General features: G+C 34.6%; 1 protein-coding gene across 1 annotated transcript in view; it reads left to right on the forward strand.

Annotated features, from left to right (window-relative positions):
• ASCC3 (activating signal cointegrator 1 complex subunit 3) overlaps window positions 1-23,465 on the forward strand; it is a 264,786-nt gene that overhangs the window by 116,513 nt on the left and 124,808 nt on the right. Inside the window, 1 exon segment of the mRNA XM_009886755.1 lies at window positions 10,256-10,390. Coding sequence (XP_009885057.1) covers window positions 10,256-10,390 — 135 coding nt within the window.

Consider the following 23,465-nt stretch of genomic DNA (forward strand, 5'->3'; position numbering starts at 1 on the left):
TGCTGCTGCATACACACTGACTGTTCTTCAATGTAAAGGTTTGACATCATCAGTCTCCTATTTTAATTCTAGAGGCTTAATGTCAAACTTATGGGTCCAGAACTGTTTTATCCATAGCTTTGTATGGAAATGACAATGAGCCCCTGTATCTTTCATTTTTACATAGTGGCAGAAGGCACAATGTCATGTTTTACGTGAGCATAACTGGATGCCTCTATGAAATGCCTGTGCACTACTACTACATGCAGCATATGGAACAAAAAGGAGAATTTAGGGGTCTGCATCCAGTTGCTGAACTAAGATTATATTAAGACCAGAGGCATGATGTGGTAGCTCACATCTGAGTGCTGCAATGGGTGGAAACAGGCTCTTCAGCAAGGCCAGGCCAGGACGGCAAGAAACTTGCTTGTATGTGAGAGCACAGTAGGGATACCTGGAGCTTTGCCTAGGGATGGGATGATGAGCCAGCTGAGAGTTCAAGAGGAGGATTAGCCAGCAGACAGACATGAGCAACGCTGTTGTGGGAGTTTTCTACAGACCCACTGATCAGGAATAAAGTAGATGGAGACTTCTTCAGACAACTAGAAGAAGCCTCATGTTCACTGTCCATGGTCTTCCTGGGGGACTTCACCGCCCCAGTATCTGACTTCACCTGCCCAATACAGCAGGGCAAAAGCAATCCAGGAAGTTTCTGGAGTACATTGATGACAACTTCCTAGGTCGATGCTGTGCTGGACCTTGAACTGTCAAAAAAGGTAGCACAGGTTGGGGATATGAATGCTGGGAGAAGCTTTGGCTGCAGTTACTGTGAGATGATGGAATTCAGGATTCTGTTAGAGGAAAAAAGGCAAAAAGCTACACTACAGCCCTGAGCTTCAAGAGAGCACTTTGGAGTCTTCAGGGACCTGCATGGAAGAATCCTGTGGCAGGTGGTCTGGCAGAGCTGGTTGATTTTCAGGGATCACATCTGCCAAGCTCAAGATGTGCAGGAGATCAAGCAAAAGTGGCCTCAGGTCAGCATGGATGAGAAAGAAACTCCTGACAAAACTCAAACATGAAAAGGAAGCATACAGGAGGGTAAAACAGGGACAGGAGACCCAGGAGGAATACAAAGGCACTGTCCAAGTGTGCAGGAGTAGGATTAGGAAAGCCAAACCCCATCTGGAGGTGAATCTGACGTGGTGTTAAGGGCAACAGGAAGGGCTTCCACAAGTACAGCAGCAGCAAGAAGACAACTAGGGAAAACGATGGCTCTTTGCTGAATGGGGCAGGAAACCTGGTGACAAAGGATGTGCAGAAGATTGAGCTACTCAGTGTCCTCTTCACCTTGGTCTTTGCTGGTAAGATTTGCTGATTCTTTTTTAATAAGCACACAAAGGCAATACAAGACAGAAATGCCCTCACGTCTACTACATAAATCTATGCAACCTAATTGGAGACACCCAGACATGCTGAAGGAACTGGCTGATGTCATTCAGAGCCACTTATGATAGTCCTTGAAAGACCACCATGATCAGCAGAGGTTCCTGAGAACTGAAGGGTGGAGCATATCCTCCCTATCTTCAGAAAGGACAAGAGAATCATGTCTGTAACCTGACTAGCAGGAGCTCAGTTGAGGTTATAATGTTAAAATGAAGGGGAAGGTAAGTCAGAAGGTGAGGAAGTAAATTTATCAACTTCTAGTTAAAGAAAAATTCCTTGGTCATCCCAGGCTAAAATGTCATGTTAGATATGATCCTAAAATGTCAATTTAATAACTAACCATTAAGGCCATTTTTTGTGGTGGAGTCTACTTTTCGTGGGGAAATCTACACACCTTTTAAATCATCTCTTGCCACTTAGAAATCAGTGAGACAGTAAGTTTTCAGAATGCCTATAAATTATATAGAAACAAGAAAAAAGTATGTTAAAATACCTGTATATGTGTTGTTGGAACTATCTGGGACTATTCCAAATACATTTCTTTTGCACCAAAGATAAACATGCTACATACTTACGATGCCTACAAAAATTTTTTAAAAATGGTAATAGTTCCACAAGTTCTGTGTTTAAAAGTCTGTGGTTAAGTGGGAAGATCTTTTGCTAGAGATGGTGCAACCAAGACAGAGGAAAGACAAGGAAAAAGGAAGAAAATAAAACCAGGAGCAACTAAGTTTATACTGAGAATTAGAATAGAGTTATAACAATAAAGATTGTAGTAAGTCAGAGAAGACAGAGCAGGAAGTGCATCAAGAATGAAACTGTAAGAGAAATGAAAATGAAAAATATAAAGATGGTAGTATTTCAGAACGTGTATGATAGTAGAGCCTTTTTTTGTGGCTGGATTTAGAACACAAAAAGCTAAATAAGGAAGGGCTGATAGGAAGAAAATTAAGAAAGGAGCTCCAATATAATGTCCTTATCATAGCTTTTTACATAGAATTTCATAAGCAATGCAAAAAGTAGATGGGACTGTATGATATTCATTAGGGTGAACACATCTTAAGTAAAAAAATACATTTCCACATTAAAAGAAATACAAAAAATTAAATTATAGGACAGATGTCTTTAAAAAGTAGTATTATTACAGATAGATAAATGAGCAAGTGCACATTACGGTAGTAAAAGTATCTTTAAACTAAATAAGATTTATTACCTTTAAAAGCTGGTGTATCTAAACAAATATAATTAGATAAATAGCTATGTTAAATACATTATTTTAAATTAGATTCTGTAAAGGTTTTTTTCAAAAATCCTAGTTTTTGTTTAAACAGGGATGATCAGAAGTAATTTATTTGAGTGAATAATTAAATCAAAACTTAGCAGAGAGCAATTAATGGCAATCTATCAAGAGTTCAGAATGTATCACATTAGTGATTAGCTGATGCGGCACTACAGATTTCTTTGCTGTCGTTATTAGTTAATATTTTCTGTTAAAATATTGTATGGTATTGTGTAGCTCTGTTCATCAGCACAGTTTGCTGAATGTTTCTCTTGAACATAAAGATATTTTAGTGGTTACTATTGCTGACTTTTTTGGGCATTTTTGACCCCTCAAGCTTGATTGAAAATTCCTGTATTCTAATGCAGATTATTTAATTTTACATGATGAGTAAATGCAGTCTGCTTTTAACTTGTGAAGTATTTTCTGTACAAAAGGAAGGATATGTAAAATGTCTCATAAGAACTAGTTTGCAAGCAGCTTAGTAATCCTTCAGTTTTCTGTAGTGTAAAAGACGATCTTAGTACACATGCAGATTATATCAATATTTCTTTTAAATACAAGATGCACTGAAATGAATTAAAATAATTAGAAAACAAATTCAGATTCTCTTGTTGCCTTGGTAAGTGACACAGCCTGTTCAGCTTTTTCCATTCCCATGGTGTTTAATATGTGAAAAGACTTTAATATGCAAAGTACAAAAATCTGCTAAAATAAAAGCTAGATATCTACATTAAACTTCTTAAGCTTTAGTATAGGTCACTTTATAAAAAATTTTATTTCATATACTTTATTGCTGTTCTTTCCGTTACTAGTTCTGGAGAGTGATCTTCATAAGTTATTGTGATATTAGTGAGAGGAAGGGGAAATCATGTTTATACACTGTCATGCTATCATTTAGATCTGGTAATCAAGACATTTTGATTTTGCAGTGAATATTTTTGATCAAGAGCTATTTCATTTATATTTTGCATGGAATATATTTTTCATTCTGTAAGTGTTAGGGACTGGAAATTGGAACTGTACCTTGGCAGTTGGGGAGAAATCGCGATGCAAAAGAGAAACAATTTGGTTATTCTTTAGAATGAGGCTAAACATTAGTGGGTTGTATGTAGTCTAGGAGATGGTGCTATTTAATGAGGTGCGAAGGATGATGGTTTTAACATAAATAGGCACCATCAACACTCCTTGGGGAGAAGTTTTGAAACCTCATGAGGAACTGAATTTTGTAAAATACCTGGAGGAGGTTTCATGCTGATGTTGAGGGAGAAAATGGTTGCATAGATTGATCTGTTGATCCACATCCTAAACTGTTCATACTCAGTAGAAGTAATACCCAAATCAAGAACTGGATACCACATAAAAGAACATGTTTATAAGGATTTAACTGGGTGAAGCCAAACAATCTCTTGAAGCTAAAATAAAGTATATACACTTGTCTCTAAACTACGTAATTAATATTGACATTGCATTAAATAAATTCATTCTTTCCTCTTAATTTCTTTGGAAGATGTGATGCAAAGTGGATGGCAAAACCTAGGCCTTCTGTCCTTGAGGAGAGGTGTTAAGTAAAACAGAGATGCTGAAGTCAAGCATTCAAGTTGCCAGCACTCTAATGATGGAAAGCTACCTGAGAGTCAGTGTGCTTCCCCAAAAAGATGAATGCACCATTTTGGAGTTATCATAGAGAAAGTTAGTTTGAAAGACACATTTTCCAGTGGGAAGAAGTTAGCACTAGCAACTTTACGGTCCGAGGCAGAAGAAAGGTGTTTAAAGGGATTTCAAGTAACTGATTATAAATTTTCATGAATCATTTTAGACATTTTTGTTACGTGTATATGTGGTGTGGGTTTTTTTTCTTTCTCCTCTAAGTGAAAATGTAGGTCCTACTAGCATCTAGTTACATATCTCTGATAACAGAAAAGTACTAGTTCTCACAGGTATTTTGAATAGTTGCACAGTTTTCAGTGCTTTGGTGATGCACTAACATTTCAGAAGGATTACTACCTGGAAAATGTAACACTTGGGGAATGCAAGCACTTCCTGGTGTGAATTTTAAACAGGCTTTGGTGAAAGTGTTTGATTTGTTTCATACTTTAAGAAAATTCTGGGGAGGTAACCTAGCTATAGACATTTGCTTTCTGCTTTCTTGTGTATTTTTTATCATTTAAAAGCTTTGGTTTCAGGAGAGCAGCAGCAGACACTTTCAGCACTAGGGCTATATACACCAGAGCTAGCTTTGAACTGCAGAGTGCAGATCTAATTACACAGCTTGTAGCTGTGGAACCACTTCTCTCTATTCTAAATTACTTTTCCTAACTTATTTGCATAATTTAATGCACAGAGATTTTGCCACTGAAATATAATATTCTCTGACGCAGTTAGGACAGGCTAAATTAACCCTCTTAAGACTATATTGCAGTCTTACAATGTATTTGGTAAATGCTTACCAACTTAATTGGGGGAAGAGCATTCAACAAGGTGTTACATGTCAGTTTTTAGCTAGGACTGGTTCTTTGCAAACATATTCGGTGATGTACAGAGATTACAAGTAAACATTAACCTTAAGATTGGGCACGTCTAATCAGCTAATAAAGCAGTCTAGGTTTTTTGATCAGACTTGTTGTCTGTCTGCCTCTAACTGAGAAGTTCTTTTTATTGTCAGCAATTTGTGCAATCATTTTAAATTTAAAAATTCTGTCAGGTGTTTATATCTGATGATGAAATACATAAATGTCAATGAAATCAAGTGTGCATTATTAGTTTTAAAACAGTGGGAGGTAAATTTCATAAAGAAAACATGCTACACATCGAAAGATAGCTAATTTTCAGATAAGAACTGTAGAAAGACTTCTGGGTAGAGGACAGTTACATAATGCTTATTTCTTAGTTATTGTTTGCATAATAAGGTCTTACGTCTTTCTGAATGAATGATTGCTATGATATCAGACATTGTCATACAATAGTTCTGTAAGAAGAAGAAGCAGCAGCAGCCATATAAAAAGTGCTAAGAGAATATCAAATGTATTCTTTGACCAGTGAATAGTCTGAGAGTTTTTATACATTGGACCTTTTTGTCTTTCAGTTCATTTGGTGCAAGAGATTAAATACGTTAAAGAAGTAGTTCCGTGTCAAGACACATCTTCATTCCAGAAGACTAAAATTGTGTGATGGATATAATAGAGAATAATAGAAAAAGAAGATATGGTCTGTTATGTAGGAAAAAGAAACACTTCACTAAAAATTTAGATTTTTGTCTGCGTTTTACAGTTTATGTCTCATGTTAGAGAAGCTGAAGCTGCTGAAATAAAAATCTTCAGAAGTATGTACTAATCAGAACTTCTAAATTTTGAGAATTATGACATAGGAAGCATTGATCTGATGATTAAGGGTATTGAGTGCTCATGGCTTCAGTGGAGTTAATAGGAGCTCTGCTTTGAGTTTATCAAGTCATACATAGTAAGCAGTATGATCTCACGTCTCAAGTTTTACACTGAATACACTTAACCTTAGTTTCACTTGCAAGATGCGAATAAGAGGAAACAATGTTATATACATTTTTCCTTGGTGTTATGTAGTCCTGACTTCTTGTAATGATTAACTTCACAGCAAATCCCATTATGGAATTGTTAATTCTTGAGAGTAGGGTTTTGATCAGATTATGCTATAAAACAAGGTAAAAACTAGATCTTGATTCATTAATTGAGTGTTGTCTGTTTCACATACAAAATGTGGCAGGTAATATTTTGATGTAACTTTCTTTACTTGGAGGGTGGCAAAGCACTGGCACAGGCTGCCCAGAGAGGTTGTGGAGTTTCCTTTTCTGGAGATTTTCAAAACCCGCCTGGACACCATCCTGTTGCAGGTGACCCTACTCTGGCAGGGGGGTTGGACTAGATGATCTCCAGAGATCCCTTCCAACCCTGACCATTCTGTGATTCTGTAAGAAGGGAGATTAAATACAGCCTGTGTATGTTAAAGACTGGCTTCCCAATTTAGCACCATCTTATTTTCTACATATTTTGCATGCTAGCCCAGCCAGCTCCTTCAGGTCAAGGTCAGCAATTCCAGGGTTGATTTCTTTGATTTCTCCTGCCTATCTACCATTCCTAATGATGCACTTGAAACATCTTCCGGTCCTCTGGCAGAGAAACAGGCTGCTTGTTTCTTGATTCTTGTGGAAAAAACAGCAAGGAATTGCGCTTGTCCTTTTTAGTTTCATCTGCATGTAGGCAGAAGCTTTTAGCTCAGTTTCATCCCAAGAAAGAGACTGGATCATATCTGCTTTTAAGGTGATGTAGAATTAAGGGCAGGGAATGAACCTGAAAAATAACAAAAAGTTTTCTTCTAAGTCTTCAGAATAATATTTCCTTGTCTTTTTGGTGTTGCTTATCATTGTTTTAGTAGCAGCAGGACATCAAAGTCACAGTTGACTTCAGAGTGTCAGTTCCTAAAGGCTCTGCCCGATTATGACGACCTAAGAGGGATTTTCCTCGCAGTTATAGTTTCAGGAATGTGCTCTATACAAGCATTGCTGTTGCTGTTCATTTATATAATAATTTAAAGGAAGATTCTTCAATTAAGGGCCTACTTTCTACTATGATCTTTTCTGTGACTAGTAATCTGTGCTCTACTTTGTGTAACTGTGGTAACTTACAGTTTTACCCATTCTCATTTTCCAGTACAACTTTATTACCCCTTTTTTTAATAAATGTAGGCCACCAAACCTTTACACCTACTTTTTTTTTTTTTTTACGGTAGCTTGTTTAGTTTGAAGTTACCTCCTAATATGACTCTTTCTCTGTATCTTGTTTAAACAAGCCGTAAAGAATTATACCCTGGTTAATTAAGATGTTTATGGGATATAGATACACACTTGTGTACAGATTTCCTTGCTATTTTATTTGACTGGTTTTATTAGTTCCTTTCAAACTTTAAAAGCCTTCCTGCTTGCAGCTGCTCTTTTAGCTTTGTCTTTCTAGCCATGTAACTCCCACCCACTCCAAAAAATTCAATCACACCACACTTCATTTAGTCTATGATTAGGAATTTTAAAAAGGTCAGGAGAACCAGTAGATATTTATCAATATTATGTCAAAGCATGTGGAAATATATTAGTCTAATATGTTTGAACTCAATTAATATTAATGCTATGTAAACACTATTCTCAAAGTTGCCATTTTAGTGTAAGATATAGGTAGTGATTTCAAAATCAATGCAAGACTGAAATAAAATAAAATGTAGAAGATTAAAATACAATGTAAACCAAATCAACAAACCTATTTTATGGTTAAATCATAAAACACCTCAGTGCCTTTTTTTTTTTTATTTTTTCCTTTTTTTCCAAGTGTTTCTACACCTCCTAATTCTGGAGTTTCAAAATTACCTGGATATTTCCTCAGTTTCTCAACTTTCAGAATTTAGCTGTTTTCAAAAGATTAATTTTTAATCTCTTCGGCAAATAATCAGATGTTACTATGGTCCATTTAAAAAGGAAATAAATTAGTAAGCTATAAAATCAAGTTGATTTTAAGTGTGAAGGGTTTTTTGCAGTGAAACCTGTTGACACAGAGTTTATAATAAGTGAGAATTCACTGAAGAAGACATAGTGGATCTGATAATAAAAGGAAATTGCTGTTTTGAGTAGTTATGTATTTTTATTCAGGCTTCTTATAGAAAAAATTACAAAAAGGTCAATAGACAAGTAATCCTTAAACAATTAATGAAGACAGAAGGGACATACACTGTACTTTAGTTATATTGTGGTCCTCTTATGATGAAATTTAAAAAAAAAAATTGCCAGTATGTTGTTTTTAAGTTAGAGAAAATTTGTATGTTGCTAACTGTGACACATATCTGAGAATATTTCTACTTAGCTGAAAGCTAATAATTGTAGGAGTCACAGTGTTACTACATTGATGATGGAAAGATGTCTCAAATTAGCGAAAACAGTTAAGGAGTAATTGCTACCAATAAGCAAATAGTTATTTACACATTGTTTCTCTTTTTATCTTTCCTCTGTATTGTCACCTGAATTGATTTGCTTGTTTCTAATAATAAATTTATAATTTATATAAACGCACAACTATTATGTCTACTTTTATATAAAATTGTATGTACATTATACATTTATAATTAAATTATGAATTTCCAAATTAAGAACAGAGGCAGTAACTTGTTTAATTATACCCTAAATACCGCTACTTTCTTAGTAGTGTTTCATTTAAAGTAATTTAATTATACACTGCAAGTTGATACAAGGATGATGGTGCCAAAAGGCCAAAATTAAACCAGCAGCTCTCTAGAATTCGACTTGCCAATCTTAAAATTCAACTGAAACTACCTTAAACCTGAACTGTAATTCCATGGTTACATTTTTAATTAAAATTACATGGACTTTTAAAACAGCATTTGGCATTTACTCAGGAGTAAATACTCAAACTTTTCCGTATGGGTTTTAAGAACAAGAAATTGTTATACTTGATCAAAGTGAAGAGTTGTCTGACCAAGTACGTGGGGTCAATTTAAGCAAACCCTGGGTAATACAAAGTGCTTAGGGAGACAATATAGAGTGTTTTCCATAGTATGTGGAACTGTGTCTCCCAGCAGTATGTGGTCAACAGACATTCAGAACTGTTATTAAGCTGGAATTAAGTGGTATTTAATCACTTTCCCCTTTCTATACCAGTTGGGGGGCTTACTGCCGTGATTCATCTTAAATATGCCTTGCAGTGAATCTTAATTTAATATCAGCTTAAATTGCTTCATATACATATCTAAAGGAATAAGTATTAACATCTCATTTCTGTCTCTTAGTTCAGATACCGTATGTGATGGTAATAAGCATAATCAAGTGACAGTGGGGTTGGTGGATGATACCCAACAGTATTTCCAAAGCCTACTGCAGACATGGGTACAAATAATTTTTGATTAGCACTCAACTGTTAGTTGGTATTTTCAGGGAAATGTCTATGGTGTTTCTAAGGTATCTCACTGAGTGATAGTGTGTGGTTTAAAACCCATAATCATATCTGTTAGTTTAAAATTTGTATCCCCTATGTGTTTTGCATTTGTTGGTACTTAATTTCATTCTTGTCTTTGATTGTTCAGTGGTTTGGGACTGCAATATTCTCCTGAGGTTCTCTATAGTCGGTTTTTGTTTCATCTGTCTTGCATAGTGAAGTTGTACCATCAGGAAACTTAACCCCTTGCTATTTGCTTTGAAGATCATTTAGGATGTGTGAAATAACACAAATCTTTACATCAATGGTAATCTCCCTACTTTGTGAAAATGAACTATTTTTTGCAACAATCTTTCCGTATCTTTTAAAGACTAAAGAATTAAAAAAGACAACCTTCTCAAAAATCTCTTTGAAAACACTAAATACAATACACGGAGGATCACCCTTTAATTTCCCTAAAGCAACATTAGTTTTCATCAGTATGTTATGTAATAACTATTTTTTTTCATTCCTAGAGGGAGTATTTTGTAATTAAAGTGTTTGATTTAGACTTTTGTTATTTCTCATCAGCGCTGTTTCTTTCTGTCTTAAGGTGATGGTGTTTGTTCATGCTAGAAATGCCACAGTACGAACTGCTATGGGTCTCCGAGAAAAAGCAAAAAACAATGGTCATATCTGTCACTTTTTGTCACCCCAAGGATCGGATTATGGACAAGCTGAAAAACAGGTAAGTGAATAATTTACGTCGGTAATCTTTGCAGTCCTTGAATTGATATTTTTACAAGACAGTCCGAGATGGGAATAGATGAAGCATTTCTGAGCTTCTAGGAAGATATATTTTGCTCGGAAGGGATGTGTGGAGTTGCTGAATTGAATAGAGGAAAGAAAAGAGCAATGGTGAAGGAAGAGAAGAAGTTCTGTTGCTTCTAGTTTTTTAAACAAAAGCTGGTAATAGGTTCCATTTTATGCAACTTATACTACTTGACAGTAGTCCTCATGTAATCTGCAGCTCAGGAAGTCCCTAAACCACCAGTTGCCACAATTTGGGAGTGTACATATCTCCTGTTTTTTGCACTCTTGCCCAAAGCATCCGCTACTGTCCACTCTTTAAGACAGAAAACTGTCTTAAAGTTAATCTGACCTAGCCTGTAAATTTACCACTTTTCCAAAACCATCTGACTTTTCTCATGAACCAACTAATGGTGGGCAATCAAAAAGTAATCCATTTGAGACTCAAAAGTGGGAAAGCCATTTGAATGACACAAGGGTTTGCCTCCTTTAATCTGATCTTGTTTAAAAATATGCACGTGGATCATAAATTACTAGTACTTTGAGCAGTGGCCAAGCACTTCCCAGCTGAAACTGTCCACACTTTTATGCATTCTGACAGTTCTGTGTATGAATTGTGTTAGCTGACCTTCCAAATTTTTTTCTAATATGTACAAGTAACTTGGTCTGCAACAACTTCTTTTCATCTGTTCAAGCAATATGCCAGTACTTCTGCTGAGAGAATATTTGCAAAACAATTCTTAATTCGGTGTTATATGTGACATTTATATTTGGTGATATTAATTGAGGTCTCAAGATTAGTGTGTCTTGTTAATATTCCTTGAAAAATAATGTTCCATCTCTATCCCCAGTGAAATAGCAGAACACAGAGGAGATACTTATTCACTGTAGAAAGTTTAATGTATGTATAAGATTCTTTCTCTCACTGGCAAATGTCTTGATAAACTCTTAAATATTTTGGGCCCCTGTGAATTAGGAATCTTGTGAGGGTTTTGGACTCCATGTCTGTCTTTAGATGTAATAAACACATTACCTTACTTTATACGTCTGAAGAGAATGTGAAGGGATTCATTCAGACTTACCAATTATGAATGGAGCATAGATGTTAGAGTTGGTAAATTCAAATTTTGGAAATGTAGAGAAAATTCTATTTTAGAGAAGATTTTTTTTAAAATCAGTATCAAGTATGTTCTTTCTGTCTGTTTCTGAGAGCTATGATAAATATTATTAAATTATGCTAAGTTATAAATTGATGTCCTTATATTTCGTAAAATAAAGAGGGGGGATTTTTAAAGCCCCTCTTTTTCTAGTGGATGTTAGTATCTGCTTCATTATAAAAATAACATCAAACCTGAATCTGGAGAACTCATGTTTCTACTGTAACACTGCTAAAATTAATGCTGAACTTTTTGTCAATAGATTTCTTAGAACAAAATCTGAAACTCTTGGTTTATTCAAAATAATATTAGGTTTTTAATGTTAATACAGAAAAAAGTATTTTAAGCTACAGAAAGTATCAGTGCTTATTTAGACACTCAAAATTAGTGCTAAAGAAGTTAGGAAAAATGCTGTGCTTATTTCAGCAGTGCCTATTATGTGAGGTATCTGTCAAAAAAATATTTGGCCAACTCACTCTGTATTTCGCTGAAAACTGCTGCTCTATGTTTAGTTCTTCTCTTCATTCTGGGATTAAATTAATTAGAAAGCATATTCTTGTGTTAATGGGAACCACAACAATGTCACAGAGAAAATAAAAGTTCTAAACCTATTTGGAACACAGGTTATTACTCCCTGTTCTTGGATTGTGATTTAAGGTAGCATTTATAGTGCAAATTAAGAGAGTGGTAGATAAGATAGCCTATACGTTGGTTGACTGTATATCTGAAATAACTTTGTTCTCTAAGGGTATTTATGCATCACACTGAAATCTAGGGAATACTAAGTAAAATAGCAAATTTCCTTGCTCTTTCTTCTGTCCCCTACACCTCTGCCCCAGCACACATACATTTGTTATTAATCCCAGCATCTGTTCGAAATAAAATTTTTGAATTGGTTGAGGATTGTAGTTCCAAATGTTGATCTGTGTGAAAGATTGTAGAAAAGCTGACTTTTCTTTAGAAGATACTTACAGAAGTTTTCTAACTTTTGGAATAAAGCAAACTGGCCGTCTTTGTAATTAAAAGCAAATGAATTCCTCTCATGTATTCATGGGAATATTTGTTCCTTTTGACTACTTTCTGCTTTATTACAATAGCAAAAATGCTTCTTTTGCCCAGAAGGTTTAGGGACTTGTATGTTATAAAATGTAATTGAAAAAGCATGAGTGGTATTGTGAAGAACCATTTCACATACTGTTGTACAGCCAGGGACTATAGTTCTCACTATACTACCTCAGAATCTTAGAAAGGTAAACTAATAAATAATAATTCAAATAATTGAAAGATTCCCAACAAAATTCCACTAAATTAAATGGTTATTTTGACGCTCCATAAATTTCACTGGGAATTCCCTGAAACTGTCACCACAAGTAGTGTGGTCATTGTATGAAAGGTATGATTATTCTCCATCGGAAATGCCTCAATCTTTTATTTCAATCTTTTTCTTTTTTTTTTTTTAATGTAATGAGTAGACATAATGACAAGAAGTCTTTAAACATAGAATAGTATGAAGCACGTAGCACTGTTGACTGTTTTTTTTTTTTTCTTAAGATGTCAGTGTCTTTTACATTAAGTAATGTCAGATTTGTGATACTAGTAAGGAGAGATTCTGTTTTGATTTATTTTTCAATTATGAAAAGTGCATTTGAAATCAGGATATTTTTTTAATAAACTCATTGACTATTCCTTAAAGTAGTTGTCTTACCATCTTTAGATCAGATATGCTACCCGCCAAAATAATACGTTCAATCAGCTGTCTGTTGCCAGTAACCCTTTTCCATGAAGGTGTGAACTTTTGGTTGCCAGAAGTTACCCTGCTAGGGTGTCCTGGTTTTGGCTAGCCTCTTTCCTGGCTGCTCTTCAGCTTGAGCGGGAAATCCTGGAGTCATAATGCTGTAAAAGGCATTTTAAAGGGTGTACTAGTCTACATTGCATCAAAAGGAAGAATCAACTCTGTTTATAGCCTTTCTGACTGCTTCAGAAAGTAATGTGTAATATGAATGTGTTTTGATGTGATATAATACTTAACTGCTTGTGGATATAGCAGGCAGATTACATCTTTGATGTAATACATCTTATATACCATATTGGAAAGAACAGACAGGGAAGAGGAGGAGAGGGAGTTGTGCTCTCTGTTAGTTAGATCTTTGGCTGCGCGGAGCTCCACAGTGAAACCGGAGATGTGCAGCTCCTGTCTGGTTGAAGATTGGAGCAGGAAGGAACAGACAGAGATGTTGTGGTTGAGGTCTGTTATGGACCACCTGTCCATGGGGAGGTAGTGGATGTGACTTACTAGGAGCTACTGACAGAAGTGCTGCTGCTGGCAGGACTTCGTTTTCATGGGAAATTTCCACCATCTTCTGGGATGGTGACATTATTCAGGCAACCCAGGAAGTTCATAGGCGGCGTTTAGAGACAGCTTTTTCAGCCAACCAGGCCCCTACTTGGCTTGCTGCTCAAGCAGGGAAGAATCGGAGGCATGAATAGCAAGTTTGGATGCAGTGATTAAGCTCAATATTCAGAGGAAGGCTGTGATGGTAAACAGCAAGAGTTAGGACTGTGGTCTTTAGGACAGCAGTCTTTGGCTTATTCAGAGAATTGCATGGTAGAATCCCCTGGGAAGCTTCCATGAAAGAGAAGAATCTCTGATTTTACACTGAAGAAATGGCTTAAATAGGGAGGAGTTAATTTTCACTTTAAGCAGTGATGACTTAGCATCATGAAGCAAGAAGTGGAAAAAAATGGGAAAAGAGAGAGGTACTGAAAATGAATATTTAATTTGTAAGCTTAGCTTGAAATGCTGTTAATACAAAATGTGAATAAAATATCGTCACTATATATGTTCATGTGAAATGTCATTGTTATTCTAAGTAAATTCTCAAGGGAATTCGAACTCTTATGTGGGGAAACTACAAAGGAACTTGAAGCATGGAAGTGTAATGTGAGGAACTATGGAATCCTTCCCAATAGAAAGTTCTTAAGAATTAGTACCTGGGAAGAGAGCAAAAGATGAGGCCAAGTGCAATTACAAATGAAGCTGGTGATGATTGTCCTAGAAAGCAAGACCAAGAAGTGTGACTCTTAATAACAGAACAAATTCAGAACCTGGCACTGATGAGAAGGGCGAGGTGCGAAGACTATAGCAATGAATGAGAGAACTATGTTCTCCAGCACAATTCACATAATGTTCTTCTGGCTGCCCTGAGGTCTTACAATGATTATCAAGAGACAGTATAATTCATTGCATTCTGCCAGTGATCAGTACATGTGATACCCACATTTTACATGAATGCAAATTCACATTATTTTATTTCTTATGCATGTAAATGACCTAGATCTTGGGGGGAAAATGTTACTGTTATTATTATTGTTATTATTATTACACAAATTATACACTCCGGTGTACTTAGGGGCTTCTTCATTGACACTCATAAATAAATTAGTAATGGGAATAAAAATAGAGTGAAGGCCTAGTCATACTGAAGTCTGTGGCAAAATATCACCAATAACTTTTTACTGTTTGTCCTCTTCCATGATGCATTCAACAAAGTTAAATTATTTTACTTACCATAAAAACTAGATATTTCATTGGTTCTGTCTCTGTTACCTGATGAATATTATCTACAAAAGGAGTTTTTAAGATAAAAAGGACATCTAATACTTGTTCTCTGTTCATAGGAAACTTGTTGCTGTTTAAAATAAAAATGCACATCATGTATTGAAATTATTAGGTCGCAGTGTATATCTTTGAGGAATATTTTTATTTATATACAGTTATCACAATAAGGATACTAATCAAATAAGATATATACTCTGCTAAGGCAGCAGCTCTGAGTAATATGCTAGCAACATTTTGCTGAGCAATTAAGGCCAACCTACTAAGACTTATGAGGACCCCAAAGATTTCGGTGATTAGAGCATGTTTGGTGTTGTTATTAAAACTATTACTTTTCAGTCTAAATTTTCTTTTCCTTTCTTAGCAGTAAATATTTCTAACAAGAGTGACTATAGTAACAGCAGTAAAGTAAGTGCATTTTATCAAAGAGTTTTATAATCATGTTTTGTCATAGGACTTTTCTGCACTAAAATTTCTAAAGATTTCAAAGTGTAACAGATAAAAGACACAAGGCATAGTGAAGTCAAGCTGGATAGAAGGAGATTTTTTTTCCCCTTAACTTTCTGCTTCCCCTCCAATAAACCCATCCTGTGATTAAACACCTGAGGCTGGAATAGGTCTATCTGAAGCATGTGCAATGCACACCTACGTTCAGGTAACCTGAAAATGTAGAAAATTTCTCCTCCACTGGCAATTCTAATACTGGAGAGATTTACTGGCTAAGGTAAGAACTTCAGTATCACATAGTTCTACAGATAGAGCCTACATATATAGGCGTAAGTGACTGTCACCAGGAATTACAATTGTTCCGTATTCTACCATTAAAACTGTCAGGAAAAAAAAAACCAAACACATTGTTATTGTAGCCAAGAATGGTTCTGAACTGAAGGAGTCAGAGTTGTAGAAACAATGCAGAGACACACTAATGGATTCATAGTTTTTGTGGACAAGAAGGACCAGCTGTTGTGAAATGCTTATAATGTGATGTAGAGAATTCTGAGATTCTGTTTGAGCTCCAGCAATGGCTTTTAACGTGTATATAGCCTTGTTGTGTGTAATTCTTGGTGTCTGAATTTGCCTGTCTACTGCTCTAGACCTAGGATCTTATCTCTTCACTAAATTAATTTTTTTCACTATGAAAGTTCTTATTCTAGATAGACTTTGTCTCACCTGGCACAGCAGTTCTTATGCCTTATACTATAAATTAGATACATATTATGCAATAAATTGAGTATTAACATGATAAAGCACATGACTTGTAAGAGCTCTTCAGGGTTCCTTCAGAGTGCTTCTGATTTCCAAACTGTACCTTTAATCAGAATGATCACATTTTACATTTCTGATCACCAGCACAAATATGAAATATCCATGGGTCAAACTGGATCTCTGAAGAACCTTATTAGACATTCTGTCAAGTCAAAGTTTCTACATATAATTAATTTCTTTGATCATCATTGCCTAATTTTAATCTCCTTAATAAGTGAAATTCATTTTATATAGTACTAAATTCCCAGTGCCAGACAATATAAATGAAATTTCTGACAGAAATCTAGCTGTATTATATCAATGCTGTGTGATGCAGAGTGATTAATTTAAGCTTCATAATGATAATATCATGTTTGTCTGACAGGAGCTATCTTGTATAAAAGGGTGTTTATTGGCACAGTTCCCAAAATACCACACTGCAGGCCATTCAGTCTTGCCATTTCATTTGACATGAAATTTAGCAATACCTGGCAGAGAATAATCTTGATAATGTAATGCAATCCTTATTTTGTATGCTGCATACAGTGTTCACTGTAATAGATTAAGAAGATATTTAGAAACATCTGAAATCCCATGAATGACTTACAAGAATAAGTAATGCCCAAATCATGCATGTTCTAGTCTAGACACAGCACCTGTAAGTGAAGGCTACTTGAACACACAGGAGGAACTGAAAAATAGAATGGTTAAAAGCTTTGGATTCTTTGCTGGCCTTTAAAATTTGAAAGCAATTTTACTAATCCTCTTAATTATCTGTCAAATGTTTTTAAATTATTAGAAATTAATTTTTAGAGAACATTCATCAAATATTTGATGTGTAATCATTTGTTTGACATTTAATTATTTCGAGCATATCCTCATTTTATTTTTGTTTTACTAATAACGTATCTAATATTTGATATGCCATTAAAAAAACTATAAAAATAAAATGAGGATATGTATTCAAATACATTAGGCTATATTAAATGTCAAACGTATATTGAAGTTCCCTATTTGTTTTATAATTACTATATTTTTTTACATTTGAAAAATATTTGCTAATTATCTCTCAGAGAATGGAATGAAGCTCTTTATATTTCCTTCATGGGATATTTTATTCAGTAGTCCTGCTTAAAGGTCAGAGACAAAATTCATGTGGTCCTAACAATTGATGGGTTAAAGAAAAATGTGTTCTGTATAGAGTGGTCCTACTGTTTTAATGAATCCTGAGCTGTGGAATTTCATATTAAGAGGGATTTAGATGGACATTTCGGTTTTGGAGAGGCCTATTTACAGATAAATATATTCTGAACAATATAGAAGAATGTTGCCTTCAGGTTTTTTAGCAGTATTCCTATATATTGGAGTTAACTATTGTGAACTGAAATAAAAAGTTGACAGAAACAGTAAACAATTTATCATTGCTTTTGCTTTCCCTGACCTTTAAAAAGGGAAAACATTGGAAGTTTGGTGTATATTTCTCTTATTATGATAGTTACTTTTTTTGTGTCAGTCTAGAAATATTTGCACAGCTTTAGATTTGTAGTTCTGTGTATTCCTGTACAGTGTGTACAGTCTACTGAAATTTTCTAGTGTTTTTATTATGAATCAGAAAGTATAAAATATTTGGTATAGATTGAGTTCTGTTATCAACTATCTTTCTGAAAATCAGTCTCTGATCCAAGGATTTCAGATTTGTTGGCTTGTCTCTCAAACTCTGACAGTTACAGCATTGAGGGGAAAAAGTAACACTCCTCTGCTATCCTGTGAAAAAATAGAATGGACTTTTTTTCCCTAACCTATCGGCTTGATCATATATTCTGTTTTATCTATCATGAGCTTCAACTTGATATGCAACAATGCTTCGTTTTATCCTGTTTATCACTGGAAAGCCTCCTCGTGAATATTTGTTCTACTTCCAGAAGCTGTGCTGTGGTAGTAATGGGACTCCTAGAAGCAAAATGGGTTAGCAAACCTTTTCTAGAATGATCTCTGAGTTTGCAAATACAGCTGACAGGGGTGCTGATTTTTTTGTTCAAGCAACTACAAAAAGATGTTTTATGCTTTTGTATGCAACTTCTCAGCAATTTCAGGCTTATTCAGGTTAAAGTCGGTAATGTGTTTCATCACTGTAAATGTAAGATTTGATGCTATTTCTTACTAATCCGCTATGGAAATGCTCTGATAAACTGTAGGATAATGTATTGCCTATAGCATCCCCTTTAATTGTTGACAGAATTTCCTATTAATACTAAATGCGCTTAGTAAGATCATTTGAAACTGCTGTCATATTCATAATATGATTAAGCTTCTCTCCTTAAATGAAGTCTATTGCAGCCTCCTGCAAAGTAGTGCAGTATTTGCATTCAGTCAATTCAAATCTTAAGGTAAATACATTTTTTAAAATATCTTCTTTACTTGTGCTTGTAAATATAGAAACTGAAATTCAAAGTTGTATTCTTTAAAAGAATGATTTTAATTGTTAATTTGATTTAAATCTAAGGGGGTTTTTTATGTCTTTGACTAAAATACACTGAAATGTTCTCTCTGAGATGTGGGAACAATATTAGGCTAATAAACATTCCTTGATGGCAGGCTGTGACATTACATATTGTAATGAGTAGCTCTAATAAGTTATTTGGTTGATTCTGCAGTCACAGACGTTTACACAGTCAATAGCAGCATATGTGTATTTTTTTTCCTTTAAAATTGGCATAAATATTGATATTACTGTAAAACTAACTTATTTCAATATAAATAAGTGAAAGTATTAAAAGTATACTATATTTAACCATTTTCCAATGCATTTTTAGCTATTTCTTACATGAGAATTTGTGATCTCTTTGTCTTTGCTGAAGTTTTAACCTTGTTCTGGGGCACTGACAGAAAGAAAAGCCACGCAACATTCTTTTTACCTTTGACTGTGAAAATGTCCTTCAGTTAGCTGATGGAATGTTTTAACATGTAATTCAGGTTAAAAAGAAAAAACAGTGTTGTGTCTTTTCTCAGTAGTTATTAATTGATAGCTTCCCTGGGTAAGATGATTTCAACTTGAAATTTCATTGTTACGTAAAGTATATAAGGATATCGAATAGCTCTACTAATAATAAAGAAACACATTTCAAAAGAAAACTTCAAAGCTGTTCAGGAGGGAAAAACAAAACCAGGAAAAACCCAATATGATTCTTTTCATATTCACAAGTTTGGGAAAAAGGACTACATTTTTTGACTTCAGTAACACAGCCTACCTACCCACTTTCGATTTTTGCCAGTGCTTGCTTTCACTATGTGTAATGAGGTTCAGGTATATATTCAAAATACATATGATTTCTTGAGAGGATAAAGCTCCCTTTTCTCCGTGGTTTCTTCTGTCATTTAACAGGTTCAAAGGCTGGCAATATCTGGTCACTGTGAGCATTCCAACAAGAAGAAATTATAAGATAATATTGAAGTCAGCATAGGTGCTTTCTGCCCTAGCCTCTCTTCAACCCTCCCTCAAAGAGCTTGGTTCGCTCAGCTGCTTTCAATCCCTAGGGATTGTTCCAGGCAGAAATTAAAAAAGAAATGCTTAATTTACTAATGACCCCAAGGTCTTGCATTCCTTTTCCAAGATGTGCTAGTTAGTTCTTGGCTGCAATGTGTAATCTTGTGCAATATGTTTACAGTGAGACTGTAGACAATAATCATATTTTTCAGGCACCTTTTCTTTATAGGGTGCACCAAACCATACTGGCAAATGGTTCTGGTCACATGCAATTTAAGTAGCTTAGTATGGAAACCATATGCTGACTAGAAAATAGTGTGTAAAGTATTCAACTTAGGAATTCATTTGTCAGGAAATCGAGTAACTACAGTAGTTACTAGTAATGAAGAGTAATGATTGAAAACTTTATAAGAATTTGTGGGTTTTCTGCATTGTGCACTGACAGTGAATGCTGCATGTTGAGCAGTTGTACATTCTACTTCATGGCAATTACATTATTCTCAAACATACTTGATACTGTTCAGTGGTTGACATTCTGTTAGAAACCGTATTTGATTTCTTTTACAGGAATTAAACAGAGTACATTTTCTGAGCTCCAGTGAATTGTATTCACTTTTATTTTTTTCTCTAGCATCACAGTTGACTTATAAAGGATCATTGCAAAAGTCTCAAAATACTGTTCTTTGAGGTTGTAAATGAAGGAGGTAATGTTGGGTTTTTTTAAGTGGTTGGTCATTGCTTTAAAGATGCAAGCCATCACAGAACACCCTTTGTAGCTGCCTTTCCTGAAATAAAATTCAAAACAAAACCTGTTGTTCACAGTTATCCTGTAGAATAAATCTGTGTACTTTCTTCTAGGGTTGCTTGATGTTTTTCTTCAGAATATCACTATTAACTGACCATGTTTCTTTTGCTCCCTGAGGATTTCTGTGAATTTATTTATTTATATTTAAAAAAAAAAATGTATAGGATATCTTTAGACTGTGATTATTTTTTTTTAATTAAAGTTTTTGACCCATCATAATTGAAAACTACATGTTCATAAACACCTAATTTGATAGAAAACATCACTGCAATATGAGTTACTATCTCACACTGTCTCTTTAAAAACATGATAAGAGTAAGTGCAATTAAATAAATTTACTTGTTGCATGAAATATTCTGTTCACTTACCTATTGATAGATTTCCTCCTGTTGAACTCAGACTGCGGCATACATTAGATTTTATTTTTTTCCCAAGGTACATTTAGATGCATGATTCGTTTTTCATTTAGAAAACATTTTCTTAACAGATGGAGAAAAAATATTAAATTTCACTTCAGTTCATATTCTTAATTTCATTTATTTTTCAAAGTAAGAAAGCTTTCCAAATACAGTTTAGTTTGATTATGGTTTGATGGAATTGTTTAGCTATGTATGCTCACTGTTTCAGTTGTCATCCACTTTCCACTTCGAACTCCCCCAAATACCATAATTTAGGCAATTTTGGTTGGGCTTTTTAACTGTTCCTTTAGTTTATTTGCACAATATGTAGAGTAGATCCGAACTGGACAGAAGCATTTTTGAGCTGAAGCTTGCGATGACATCTAGTTTAAATGAATTGTGTAATAATGAATAAAATGAGTGCACGCTTTTAAGAATTTTAAATAAAAGAGCAATTAGAAGCAACCATTAAGAGTGAGTGAATTGAATTTGATCCAGTCTGTTAATACCACATACTGAGAGCTGGAGGTGCTTTGGAGAAAACAAAATAGATTAAAAAGTAATTAAGCATACTTTGGGGAAGTTGTGCAGATTTTTTTTTCCCAGAGAACTGCTAAATATTTATTGCCATATATTTCTTTTTCTGGTTAAAGTTGTATTAGGTATATAGTCGGTTTCTGCTTTTTAGCATATCCTCTATATTTTTTATATTATCAATGTTTCTCTATAGTATGAGGCCAGAAGATATGGAAGCTTTGATATCTACAACATTTAGTTTTATCTTCTGGGTTTTTTTAATTCATCTTAAGTTCCTGTGAACTGGAATTTCAAGTGTCAACCAAGATTCAGAAGAATCCCTGCTTATTGGAGATAGTTTTCCTGGAGAAAAGCATAAAACCACAAACAGCTATTTTTTAGGACATACAGATATGTCCTTGCATATCACCTTTATCAGAGTATAATTATAATTTTGCCTAAATTTGACTAATCTCTTATGAACAACCTAATTATTTCAGAAACTTCTTTTTGTTGCTAGCAGATTGTTACATCAAAAACACCAGAGGTTGATTACAGAAGGTTTCCAAAAACATAAAAATCTGAAAAACAGTATTCTTTTCATCCCGCTACTGAGATTTTGAATGTGCAATATAGAAATGTGTGTTTGGATACATCTTTGTACATGTAACCGTGTTAGTAATTTTTGGCTCATTTGACCAAAAGACAGAACTAGAGCTCAAAGGTATGTGTTATGCTCGTGGGAACTAGACTAACGGCATTATGTTTTTGACAAGGCTAGAGTATACACAAACTGTGCATGAACTGTAATGAAAGCTGGTTGGTAACAAAAATGGAGCTTGCTCTGTATTATGAAATGAAAATCAAATTGCTAAAAAAATGGGAGGCAGATTTGGAAGTATATGGCTTGTGAGAAGCTGCTGCAAGAGTGCAAGCAGGAAGACAGTAATATTAGGGGATTTGTTAATTTCAATACTTAAGTATGTATTCTTAGAAGAAGTAAAAGTTCACCATTCCGCCAAACAGACTTTCATGTTCGGACAATATCAGTACAAATGGATAAAGAATTAGTTTTAGTCAATAAAGCTAAACAATTGAAAATGTGTGAACTTCTAGAACTTTAAGTTTTATTTACATGAAATTGCAAGAAAATTGTTAGGCTTTTGGTAGAAAAAGCTCTGAAACAAATTCATTTTTAATACTTGGATAAGGCATACTGTAAAACAGTGACACTGGAGTAAGTTTTTTCCTAGGATATTTCCTTCCTGTAAAATACTAACTTTACTTATTAGGTCAACCAAATTGACTAAGAAACAAGATTTGGTTTATGTTCTCCTGTATGGTTCTTATGTTGCCAGCTGCTGTGGAACCAGCAGAATCTGTTTCTTCTCCAAGCAACAGTCATATATAATATATGGACTTAATATTTTAAGAAATTCTAAAAACCCAAAAGTGCCACATCCTAGTATTTGCCATACTCCAAATGGAAAAGCAGTTTGAGATTAATACTGTCAACACTTCTAATGTGTTCTCTAGAATGGGATATTAAGAGAATATTAAGAACTAGACTGATATTTCTATAGCATTTGGATACCAAATGTGTGGGATGAATTGGAATGCATTTCAGGCAGTGGTTTTATTCAGCTTCAGACTTCTGCTGGGTAAAATCATTCCTAACCTGAAAGGAAAACTAGAAAAACAACAATAGACAAGCAGGACAGATCCTGTTTTGACATATTTGCAGATGATGTGCATATGGCCTGAAAACTTTTCCAAAAAATTTACACATGAC

This window comes from Charadrius vociferus, unplaced genomic scaffold (genome assembly GCF_000708025.1).
Source record: "Charadrius vociferus isolate BGI_N301 unplaced genomic scaffold, ASM70802v2 scaffold76, whole genome shotgun sequence".
NCBI lineage: Eukaryota > Metazoa > Chordata > Aves > Charadriiformes > Charadriidae > Charadrius > Charadrius vociferus.